The 13,007-nt window shown below is 38.4% G+C and overlaps 1 protein-coding gene across 8 annotated transcripts in view; it reads right to left on the bottom strand.

Annotated features, from left to right (window-relative positions):
• CR1 (complement C3b/C4b receptor 1 (Knops blood group)) overlaps positions 1-13,007 on the bottom strand; it is a 130,654-nt gene that overhangs the window by 56,660 nt on the left and 60,987 nt on the right. For all 8 annotated transcript variants that reach the window (XR_010318748.1, XM_023548392.2, XM_023548391.2 and 5 more), the window contains 2 exons: positions 11,158-11,337; positions 9,039-9,138 (listed from right to left, as the gene is read on the bottom strand). Coding sequence is in view for 7 of the 8 variants with exons in the window: in XM_023548392.2 (XP_023404160.2) it covers positions 9,039-9,138; positions 11,158-11,337 (280 nt within the window). In the remaining variant the exon portion in view is untranslated. The remainder of the gene's footprint in view (positions 1-9,038; positions 9,139-11,157; positions 11,338-13,007) is intronic.

Here is a 13,007-nt window from a genome sequence, read left to right on the forward strand (position 1 = left end):
TGATTAGTTTTTCCAACTCTTTAAAGAATGTTGTTTGCATTTGGATCAGGATTGCATTGTATCTGTAAATTATTTGGGTTGAATTGTCATTTTCACAGTGCTGAGTCTACCTATCCATGAGCATGATATGTTTTTCCATTAATGTAGATGTCTTTTGGTTTCTTGCAGTAGTGTTTTGTAGTTTTCTTTGTATAGGTCTTTTACAACCCTGGTGAGATCTATTCCTAAGTATTTTATTTTTTTAGGGGCTATTTTAAATGGTATTGCTTTCCTGATTTCCTTTTCATTGTTCTCCTTATTGGTGTATAGGAATCCAACAGATTTTTGTATGTTTATCTTGTATTCTGCTACCCTGCTGAATCTATTTGTTCAGTAATTGTCTTGTGGAGTCATATCATCCACACATAGGGATAGTTTAACTTCTTCATTACCAGTTTGGATGCCCTTTCTTTTTCTTGCCTTATTACTCTAGCTAGGACTTCCAGCACAGTGTTAAATAGGAGTGGTGATAAAGGGCATCCTTGGGTAGTTCCTGTTCTCAAGGGGAATATTTTCAGCCTCTCTCCACTAAGAATGACATTGGCCATTGGTTTTGTATAGATGCCCTTTATTGTGTTGATGAATTTCCCTTCTATACCTATTTAATTGAGCATTTTTATCAGGAATATGTGTTGGACTTTGTGGAATGCCTTTTCTGTGTTGATTGAGATTATCATGTGATTCTTTTCTTCCCTTTTATTTATGTAGTGGATTACATTGATTGATTTTCTAATGTTGAACCATCCTTGCATACCTACTTGGTTGTGGTGTATTATTTTTTTGATATGCTGAATCCTATTGGCTAAAATTTTCTTGAGAATTTTTGCATCTATATTCATGAGAGACACTGGTCTGTAATTTTCTGGTTTTGTGGTGTCTCTGCCTATCAGGGTTATGCTGGCTTCATAGAATGAATTTGGAAGTATCGCTTCCTTTTCTGTGTTCTGAAATAGTTTGAGTAGTACTGGTGTAAGCTCTTCTCTGAATGTTTGGTAGAATTCTCCAGTGAAGCCATCTGGGCCAGGGCTTTTTTCTGATGTGAGTTTTTAAAAATTACCTTTCCGATCTCTTCTCTTGTTATGGATTTGTTCAGATTTTCAATATCATTTTGTGTTAGTTTGGGGAGGTAGTGTGTTTCTAGGAATTTGTCCATTTCCTCTATGTTTTCAATTTTTTTGGAGTATCGTTTTTCATAATACTCTGTTATGATCCTTTTTATTTCAGTTGGGTCTATTGTAATGACCCCCATTTCATTTCTTATTTGGGTTATTTGTGTCCTCTCATGTTTTTCTTTTGTCAATTTGGCCAGTGGTTTGTTGATTTTGTCGATCCTTTCTAAGAACCAACTTTTGGTTTTGTTGATTCTTTCTATTGTTTTTCTATTCTGTTTCACTTATTTCTGCTCTGATCTTTATTATTCCTTTCTTCTGGTAGCTGTGGGCTTTTTTTTTGCTGTTCTCTTTCTATTTGTTTGAGTTGTGTAGCTCATGTTTTGATTTTGTCCCTTCTTTTTTGATGTGTGCATCTATTGCTATAAATTGACCTCTGAGGGCTATGTTTGCTGTGTCCCAAAAGTTTTGGTATGATGTGTTTTAATTCTTGTTTGTTTCTAGGAAATTTTTTATTCCATTTCTGATTTCTTCTATTACCCAGTGGTTTTAAAGCAGGATGTTATTCAGTTTCCATGTAATTGATTTTTTTCCCTTGCTCTTCCTGTTGTTTATTTCTACCTTGATGGCATTGTGGTCAGAAAAGATACTTTGTATTATCTCAATCTTTTGGATTTTGTTGAGGGTTGCTCTGTGGCCTAAGATGTGGTCTATTCTGGAGAACATTCCATGTGCATTGGAAAAGAATGCATACTCTGCAGCTGTTGGGTGGAGTGTTCTATATATGTCTATGAGTTCAAGTTGGCTGATTGTGCCCTTTAGCTCTTCTGTGTCTTTGTTGATTTTCTTTCTAGATGTTGTCCTTTACTGAGAGTGGTGTGTTAAAGTCTTCTACTATTATTGTGGAACTGTCAATTTCTCTTTTCAGTGTATTTGGAGTTTATTTATTTTGGAGCCCTATCATTGGGTGCACAGATATTTATTATAGTTATGTCTTCATGATGGATCATCTCTTTAATCATTACACAGTGTCCATTTTTGTCTTTTTTTGTGGATTTTGTTTTAAAGTCTATTTTATCTGAGATTAGTATTGCCTTTCCTGCTCTTTTTTGGAAGCTGTTTGCTTGATATATATTTTTTCCATCCTTTGATTTTTAATAAATTTCCATCTTTGTTTCTAAGATGTGTCTCTCATAGACGGTATATTGATGGATCCTGTTTTTTTATCCATTCTGTCACTCTCTGTCTCTTCATGGGTGCATTTAGACCATTTACATTCAGTGTAATTATTGAAAGTTATGAGGTTATTGCTGTCATTTTGTAGTGCTTTTCTTGGTGGCACTGATGTTTTCTTTGTTCCTCTTACTCTCCTGTGCTGAATTCCTTTTGTTGTGGATTTTTTTTTTTTTCATTTCTGTAGATTTTGTGCTTACTGAGACATTACGGTTTTCTTTTTTATTTTGATGAGTAGGTTTGTTAACTTCCTTTGTGGTTACCTTGAAATTTACCCTTATCTTTCTAGGTTTAAACCAGTCTCTTATTACTTGGTATCGCCTCGCCTTCCTCTCCATTAGAAAGTTCTATACCTACACTGTTTATTCCTTCTTTTATTGTTCTGACGTTGTCATTTATAGATTAACCTCTCTGGTTCCTTGTTGTAATTCTTTTGGTTTTGATAGTTTTTGAGAGTTCATTTCCTAGGTTGGTATCTGGCTGGTACAATCTTGCATCCTAGTTTCAGGCTGTGGGCTGATGTTGTTTGTTCTCAGACCAAAGGACTCCCTTTAATAATTCTTGTAAGTTTGGTTTGATTTTTACATATTCCATTAATTTCTGTTTATCAGGAAATGTCCTAATTTCACCATCATATTTGAATGAGAGTTTTGCAGAATATATTATTCTTGGTTGGCAGTGTTTTTCTTTCAAGGTTTTATATATGTCATCCCAATGCCTTCTTGCCTGCATGGTTTCTGCTGAATAATCAGAGCTTAGTCTTATTGATTCTCCTCTGTATGTGACTTTTTGTTTTTCTCGAACTGTTCTTTCTCAGGATACTTTGTTTGTCTTTGGTTTTATCGAGTGTGATTATGATATGCTTTGGTGATTTTCTTTTGGGGTCTATCCTATTTGGGGTTTGTTGAGCTTCTTGGATGGTCAGCTTTTCACTTTCATATTAGTGAAGTTTTCTGCCAGCAATTCTTCAGTGAGCCTCTCTGTGTTTTCCATTTCCTTCCCCTGTTCTGGAACTCCGATGCCTTGCAAATTTTTGCTTTTGATTGTATCCCACATAATTCTCAGGGTTTCTTCATTTCTCTTTTTTCTTTGTTCTCATTTTTCCTCAAACGGAATTATATCCAAGTGTTTGTCTTCAATTTTGCTGATCCTGTCTCCCATCATTTCAAACCTGCTCCTCAGCCTTTCTATGATACTGTTTCTGAAATCTTGTTCTTTATCTTTTCGATTTCTATTGTTGTTTTCGTATGATTTCTAGTTGTGAATTTATTTTGGCATTTTGTTCCTGTATTACTTTTCTGAATTCCTCCACTTTTTTGTCTGTATTTTCCATCAGTTTTTCTGCCTTTTCCATGAATTTGTCTATTTTTCCCTCATTTTTGTCTGCTCTTTACTTCAACTCTTAGATAGTTCTGAATATCAGAGATTTGAATTCCCTATCAGGTGGTTCTAGTGCCTTTTCTTCTACTGGAAAGTCATCTGGTGTTTTATTTTAGATGCCTTCTGGAACCATCCTGTCCTTTTTTTTTTTTTTTTGTAATGTATGTTTTGATATTGTCTGTTGTCTTTGGGACATTCAGTATTTTCTTTGTTTATTGTTTGTAGATTTGTTTCATCCTGCTTTTTTGTTTAATTGGTTATATCTGAGCAGGTAGGGTATGCGTTCTTTATTGTTTGCTCATCTGTGGGTATGATACTACTTTTTATCTTCTTGTCCAAGGGTCAGGGCCAGTTGCTCAGCTATGGTGCAGCAGGGCAGGTCCAGCTTAAGGATAGGGGCTGGGATGGGCTGTTTGTGGCATGTACTAGGACCGACAAAGTGGGCTGGGAATCAGTGCAGGGCAGGTTCTGGCAAGCTATGCCTGTGCTGCTCAGGGGAGTGATGCTCAGCCCATGGTACAGGTAGGCAGGAAGGAGGGGGGAGGTGTGATGTGTGGAGCTAAGATGGGTTTGGGAAACAGCAGAGAGAGGAGAAAGAAACAGGAGCCACAAATAAACAAGAAAAGTGCTAAAGGAGTGAGTGCCGTGTCTCCTGCTGGGAGCTCCTTGAAGCTGCTTCCCTATATTCCCTGTCCGACAATGTCCAATGTGGGCTGGGCAAATCCAAGTGGCATAGACCCTGCACTTCCCAGCCTGCCAAGCTACAACAGCCAGATAGGAACTGGCAGAGGCTGAGTGGCAGGGAGAAGGATGGGGGGTGGGGACACATATATCACCAGTTACCAGGTGCCGTGTCTCCTGGTGGGAGCTCCGTGAAGCTGCTGCTTTCCAGTACTTCCTGTCTGCAGATCTCTGACATGAGTCCAAGACAGTGAGTCTGTGCTGCTTTAGCTGATGGGGACCTCCGCATGTATCTTTCCTCTCTCTCTGTTCTCTGTCAGTTTCTTATTCCATTCAGTGCTTGCTGAGTTCTTTATCTCTTCATTTGACAGTTAGGGTTCCAGGATTGGCCGGAAATCTGGTCTTTTTTTATGAGTTAGAATTCTGTTCTACATTTTTCTCCAACTCTGTCCAGGACCTTCTATTGTGATCCCTGTCAGAGCAGTCAGTGGTAGTAGCCAGGCACAATCTAGTTGTACTGGACCTAGTCTGGTGGAGGCCATGGTGGATGTGGTCCATTAGCCCTTTGGACTCATCTTTCCCTTGTGTCTTTAGTTTTCTTCATAAAGAATGAAAAATTATTATGCTGTACACATAAACCCACCCATCAGCTTCACAGGAGAAAGACCTGGCAATCTGTTCCTGTAAAGATTGCAGTCTAGAAAACCTTATGGGGCATTTCTGTTCTGTCACACAAGGTTGCTATGAGTCAAAAATGCTATGACTCAGCACCTAACAACAAAAACAACACACATATTCCCCATTTAAGTTACCACTTAGGAAATTATAACAGGTAGACATAGAAATCACAGACAGATTGTAATATAGGAGAACTCAGAAGGAAGAAAGCCCATCTCAATCTGCAAAGTAATTCTTTATTTCTAAGGACAAGCTTAGATTCTTACCTCTTTATTCAGGCTTTTTGCCATCTTCTTCCCTAGTCCTTTACAATTAAATGTGGTATTTCCCTTATTCATTATGGGGTGTTTTTATACTTGTCTTTAGGGAATCTCACAGATTTATTTTATCCATATGTGCTTTCCATCCAGGAAACGATAAGCTCCTTGATTAACAGGGATGCCGTCTTACTGAAATAAGTAACACCCACCCTGTAGCATATAAACCAAAACCAAACCAAACCCAGTGCCGTTGAGTCGATTCCGACTCATAGCGACCCTATAGGACAGAGTAGAACTGCCCCACAGAGTTTCCAAGGAGAGCCTGGTGGATTTGAACTGCCGACCCTTTGGTTAGCAGCCGTAGCACTTAACCACTATGCCACCAGGGTTTCCCTGTAGCATATAAATAGCTTAGAGAGTTTGACAAATACTTGATAAATATTTAATTTGTAGATATTTAATAGAATACAACTTGATAAATATTTAGTAAATATCTGTTGAGTACAGGAAGGAATGATGGCTTTACCCTGAAAATCCAGTAAACAAGAGTCAGAGGAAACCCAGTCTGGCTTGAAACAGCTAAACATCTTCACACTTTAAATGTGTAAGGTAGGGGTTCTTAATCATGGTGTCAAAACTATGTAGAGTAGAACACAAAATTGGGAACATTTCATCATAATTTATTTGTCTATACTCTTACTGTGAGACTTTTTCATACATTTATTTGACTATAACAATTTTTCTTTTGTAAAGCATTTGTTCATCATTTACCATTTTTTTGCTTGGTGTTTACCTTTTTGTAAATGGTGTGTAAGAGCTCTGGATGTAGTTCCCCCCCTTCCTGGCCCGTCTGTTGTCTGTCTTCTGCTTCTTTTTATGTGGAAAAATGTTATTTTTTTGTATGTTCAAATGTATCAATCTTATCCATAATAGAATTGTTTCTTAATAGATGTCTATAAAAGTCTTAAATCAGAAACATATGTGCCTTTATATTCATCTAGTTGTTATATGTCTAACATTTAATATTTAGTCTAGATAGACTTTGTTTTGGTGTTTGACATGAAGTGGGGATCTAACTTATTTTTTTAGATAGTTGTCCTACTAATGAATAATTCCAGTTTTCCATGCTCTGCAATGCCATCTTTATCACTGCTAAATTCTTACAAAAACATGTCTATTTCTTGGGCTCAGAGCATTTTGCTGTGTGGATCTATGTCTATATTCCTGTATTATGTCAGTTATTTTACTTTTTAACGTATTTTAACATCAATTCTGTTTTATAATATACTCTTGTAGTTACATCCCCTCATTATAATTTCAGGGAATTTTGTTGGTGAGTCTCATGGCATAATTTTGTCAAATTAAAAAAAATTCCTTTGGAACTCTAATTTACATATTAATCCAGAGATAATTCACACCTCTAAAACATTACATCGTCTTTTAAATAAAAACTTATATCTTCCATTTCTTCAAACGTTTTTTATGTGTCCCAAGAAAGTTTTTAAAATCTTCTTATAAAGCCTGCATATTTCCTGTGAAATTGTGTCTCGTTGATTTTGTTGCTATTGTGAATGATATTTTCCCCCATTATACTATACTTGGTTGTTATTTATGTAAAGGAAGTAATTTATGAATATCTCTTACTGAATATTTTATTGATATCTCCAGTTAGTTCTGATAGCATTCTTCTTTTAGATTTTCAGGTTAATAACGATCTGCTAATAACTTTTCTTTTCCACATATGTGTGTGTGTATGTTTATATATGTGTATGTATATATATACATATATACATACACACATACACACATACATACATACATACATACATACATACATATATATATATATATATATATATATATATATCGAATGCTAGCCAAAGGGTCAGCAGTTTGAATCCACCAGCCACTCCTTGGAAACCCTGTGGGGCAGTTTTTTACTGTGTCCTACAGGGTTGCTATGAGTCAGAATCAACTCAACGGCAATGGGTTTGGTATATATATATATATTTTGGGGGGTGGTGAAGGGAGTGTCATTTTATTGAATTTATAGGATTTTGAATAATAAGAATGATGCCAAGTGTTCTTTTCCTTCTCCTAGCTCTCATTATAGGAGCCCTGGTGGTGCAGTGGATAAGAGTTCAGCTGCTAACCAAAAGGCCAGCAATTCGAATCCTCCAGCTGCTCCTTGTAAACCCTATGGGGCAGTTCTACTCTGTCATATAGGGTGGCCATGAGTCACAATTGACTCAATGGCAATGGGGTTGGTAATTCTAATTACATGCTTCATGCGTGCTTCTCGATTTTAACCAATAATTATAGTGTTTTTGGTATGTCAGAGTATATTTATATGAAATTAAGTATATTTATATGAAATTTATATGATTTTAACCAATTATTATAGTGTTTTTGGTATATCAGGGTAAATTTATATGAAATATTTATATGAAATTATAGGAAAGATATATACTAATTAATCCTTCATCACTTTTAGCTTTCTTTTATTTTTCTGGAATTTCTGGTGTGTGTGTGTGAGAGAGAGAAAGTAGTTTTTAGTACTGTCCATCCTTGATGAATTTTGGAGAATTTCTCATTATCTCTTCAATTTTTTTTTTTTTTTGGCGGGAGGGGGTATGATCTAATCTATTGATCAGTACTCCTTTTTATTTGACTCCTGTGTGTTACATCCATGTGTAAATTTTCTTGATCTCAGATCATTCAGTCTTACAAATGCCTCCTATAGTTTTATAGATTCTATGTCACAAACACATATGAGAGATTTCTAAAGGTTTCCCCCATTTCTTGTTGTATGCTGTTTTGTGGAAGGATTTTCTTTGATACCTCAGATTGGTCTCTAATTTTCAGTTGCTCTATGGTATATTGGATGATATTTTGGTTTTCTCGCCGTGGAGAGATCTATGGTTACTCAGAATGGGAGTGAGAATGGATCTGTCAAGAGATTGTATGGAAAGCTGTTAGATGAAGTGCGAAGTGGCAAATATTGATGCACACTACTTTAAACTTGCTGGATCATAGATATGATGCCTTGGATAGAGTGGGGTGGAGCTGATGACCAAGAGCAGTTTTTCACGGAGATTTAATCTGTATCTGTTTTCCCCCTTAATTTATTATGGCAGTTGAAAATTAGTACATGTCCTTTAAAGGCTTCTGGCATGTTTACCTGTTCCGAGGGAAAGTCAAGAACAAGACTGCATCAACGTCCCCACCCTGTGGGCAGTTTAATGCTTACACTTCCCAGAGCTTTAAGATTTGCCCTCCCAATCCTCTGCCTCAGGGTCCTCCAAGTCTGCTATAGTACTCGCTGCTCTCAGTTAAGGATATTTGTATGGGTCAAATAGCATTTTTCCTTTTACTTATTTGATAGACTTCTCCTTTTTATCCAGTGAATGCTTTACCAGGCTTCATATGTGCTGTATTTGGCAGGAGCATGGTACCCTCCCCTAGTCTGCAATAGAAAGATTGCTCCTGCTTTTTTATGTTCTTTGGTTATACACCTGTGCTCAAGCCACCAACCGTATCCTATTGTTTACTTCTTAAAGTGAAGATGGCAATAGTCTGTTTTGTCTATCTAAGACTGGGTTGGAGGCTGGCATTGTTGTTCTGGAGCTCATATCAAGAGTTAGTACTCCCAACTCACCCTTCATTACAAGAATAATTAATAGTTGATCCAAACTGGATGTCTGTGTTTATAAGCACCATTCCATTGGAGGGTTTTGGAGGATATCCACATGATTTTCCTAGAGGAAAGAAGCAGAATTTGGGACTAGGTGTGGAGTTCAGAGGTCACACTGAGGTGTAGCATACTCAGCAGTACAGTTCTGCCTGTTCCACAGAATTGGCCCGTTTGAAGAAACTGACTACAACCTCAGAAGCAAGCAGCTAAGAAGATCACTTATAAAAAGGCCACTTTATATGTCACAATAAAGGTCATTTATGGCTAAAGAGTTGTACTCTGAACCCACCCACAGCAGTTGTCATCAAGTTGACTCTGACTCATGGTGACCTCACGTGTGTCACAGTAGAACTGTGCTCCGTAGTGTTTTCAGTGGTTGATTTTTTGGAAGTAGATCACCAGGTCTTTCTTCCAAGGCTTCTCTAGGTGGATTTGAAACTCCAGCCTTTTTGTTAGCAGCCAAGTATGTTAACCATGTGCACTATTCAGGGACTCCTCTGACCCACCAGCCTAAATAAAAAACCTCAAAATTGGGGTGTCAACTTTATCTTTAGTTGGCCAAGTACAACTCACAGTGACCCACTATTATGGATTGAATTGTGTCCCCCCAAAATATGGTAAATCCTAACCCCTATACCTGTGGTTATAATCCCATTTGGGAGTAGGTTTTCTTCGTTATGTTAATAAGGCAGCATTAGCATAGGGTATGTCTTAAATCAATCTCTTTTGAGATATAAACGGAGCAGATTATGTACAGAGAAGCAAGCAGAGAAGAGGGAAGAGAGATGCCATACCACAAGAACATCGCCAAGGAACCTAGAGACAAGGACCTTCCCTCAGAGCCAACAGAGAGAGAAGGTTTTCCCCTAGAGGCAGTACACTGGATTCAGATTTCTAGCCTCCTAAAGTGTGAGAAAACAAATTTCTGTTTGTGAAAACCACTTGTGGTGTTTCTGTTATAGTAGCACTGGATAACTAAGACACCTACATAATTTTCTTTCTTTTTTTTAAATTGTGATGCATATGTATACACACACGCACACACACGTATGTATACATAGTATTTAAGAGCTACGGCCGCTAAACAAAAGGTCAGCAGTTTGAATCCACCAGCCACTCCTTAAAAACCCTATGGGGCAGTTCTACTCTTGTCTATGGGGTCGCTATGAGTTGGAATTGACTTGATGGCAACAGGTTTGATTTGGTACTCCTCACTTATTGACTATCTTATTATCTGACAATAATAAAAAATCTACTATCGGACTATTTTGTGCATGTAGGTCTGGCAGTAATGAACTCCAAGGTGCGAGGCGAGAGTAATGCTAGCTGTGATGGTTAAAGTTATATGTCAACTTGGCTGGACCATGATTCTGTGTGGTTTGGCAGTTATGTAATGACGTAATTTGGCAGTTATGCAATGATGTTGTCATTCTCCATTTTGTGATCTGATGTGGCCATCCTCCATTTTCACATAACAACCTGGTCTTTGGAATCTAAGGAATGTGTGTATATATATGCACACACATACTTATACATATATACATACACACATATATATAAACCTTTGCTATTTTAACATTTTTTACATGTACAATTAAGTGACATTAATTATATTCATTATGCTGTGCAACCATCACCATTATCCGTTTCCAATTCTTTTATCACCCTTAACAGAAGCTCAGTGTTCCTTAAGGAGTAAACCCCTCTTTCTCCCTCCCTCCCATCCCTGGTAACCATTAATAAACTTTGGATACCACTTACATGAAATACCTAGAATAGGCAAATGTGCCATGTAAACATTGTGTCCCTGATTCATGTATTTCATGGTTTCAGTCATCAAAGGTGACTCCAGTGAATGGAGATTTCCCCTCCACCTCCTTTTGTGAGCGTCTTTCCCATGAAATGAATATCTTGTCAAGATGCAGAAACTCCAAGCTATGAGAAATCATGACTTACAAGCCCACCCTCCATCTAAACACTTTGGGCAAACTTAGACATCTTGTCTTCAAAATTTGAACAAATTAAATCAGCTCCCACAGGTACTTTGACAAATATGAAGAACTCCCAGGACAGGGCTACTCACTTTTACAGGCATCTTCAGCACTTGACCAGGCCAAGTTTTCTAGGCAGGTGATAGAGAACAAGCTCCCAGAGTACCCAGGGAGGCATTTGTAATCCAAATATGTCCCAATTGGAAACTCAGACTCATCAATCGGAGTTGTAGGCTTGGCAAATGGGAATTGTTTTGGGGTTTGACAGTGACCTGGAAGCCAAGACCACAGGAATATCAAAGTTAGCAGAGAGACTTCCCTCTTTGTCTTCAATTAAGCGGATAGACAAGACCACAGAAACAGACATGATAATGGCAAAAGATTTTCTTCCCTGGAGGTTATCTTAGAATGGTGCTTTCTAATAGCATCTACTCATCAGGAATTATTCACTACTTAGAAGACTATTCAGCTTTCTGTTCTTATTTTACTAAAATGAGAGCTTCAGTTCATAGTTTCATGTGTCAGGCTACCCCATTAGATTTATCCAGAGTTAATTGTTCATGTCATCATTCATTGGTCTTAATTCACTCATGCATCTTACCAACTCTCTCCACCTACTCCTCCCCTCTCTATTGTCAGAGGTGCTCACCATAGACTGCCTTTCTGGCACTAAATAGCAGTCACCACTTGTAGTGGGTTGAATGGCGTCCTCCCAAAAGGTATGTCCACAAGAGCCTCAGAATGTGAGCTTATTGGAATAAGGGTTTTTGCAGATGTGATAAAGAATTTTGAGATGAGATCATCCTGAATCAAGGGTGGGCCGTAAATCCAATGACTGGTGTCCTTAAAAGAGAAAGGAGAGGGATACTTGACACACAGACATAGGGGCAAAGGCCATGTGTCAATGGAGGCAGAGACTGGAGTGATGTATCTACAATCCAAGTAACACCAAAGGATGTTAGGAACCACCAGGAGCTGGAAGAGGCAAGGAATGAATTATCCCACAGAGCCTTCGGAGGAGGCATATCCCTGCTGACACCTCGATTTCAGACCTGCAGCCTCCAGAACTGTGAGAGAATAAATTTCTGTTTTTGAAGCCACCCAGTTTGTGGAAATTTGTTATGGCAGCCCTAGAAAACAAACACACCTTGCCTCCCCTGCAGATGCTCAGCAGACTCTGAGGGTGGACAGACCAAGCCACCCAGCAGCCTCCTCTACCACGTTACACTCTCTTTATGAGTGGGTACATCGAAATAGATTCTGAACTCAACTACCTCCTCTCTGGAGGAGCTGCTTCTCTCTGTCCATTTAACAAGCCTAGGCTGGCGCCAAGGCATCTGCCTTTGGAAAGTCTCACTGGACTCTGACATGTACCACAGTAAGCAGGTTAAGGAGGTAACAGAAAAGCCAGATACCTTTCACTGTGTGTAGCCTTTACTCATTGGATTGCTTTTTGTCTCAGGGATCCCCTGCAGCTGATGTGGTATTCCCAAGCTGGTGCCACCTCACCAGTCTACTTCAGCTTCCATTCTTGGAAAGTAGGGCCTAAAGGACCAGGTGAATTTCTCCAGTCTTTATGGAGAAATAGCCTCTTCCTTTTTGTACCCCTTTCTTTGGTCCCTATCCATCTTTCCTTGTTTCCTATCATCCCCAGACTGGAAGAACACAAGGGCATATGGTGCAGCCCAGAACAAGCTGGCAAACTGGCACACTTTTAGGCTAGGTCTTAAGCTACAAAGGCAAAGAGAGTCTTTATGGTTACTTAACCCATTCCGCAGAAAAACCTTAACTAAGTAAATATCCAGTTTTCCAGCTTTGTTCTTAGCATGCTCCTGTACCCCTTATAAACTTGTGGAGACTGTAAGTCAGTTACACTGTTATTGGTTAGCGTTCATGAACCAAAACCAAACCCGTTGCCTTCAGGTCATTTCTGACTCATGGC

The sequence above is a fragment of the Loxodonta africana genome, chromosome 20 (genome assembly GCF_030014295.1).
Source record: "Loxodonta africana isolate mLoxAfr1 chromosome 20, mLoxAfr1.hap2, whole genome shotgun sequence".
Lineage (NCBI taxonomy): Eukaryota > Metazoa > Chordata > Mammalia > Proboscidea > Elephantidae > Loxodonta > Loxodonta africana.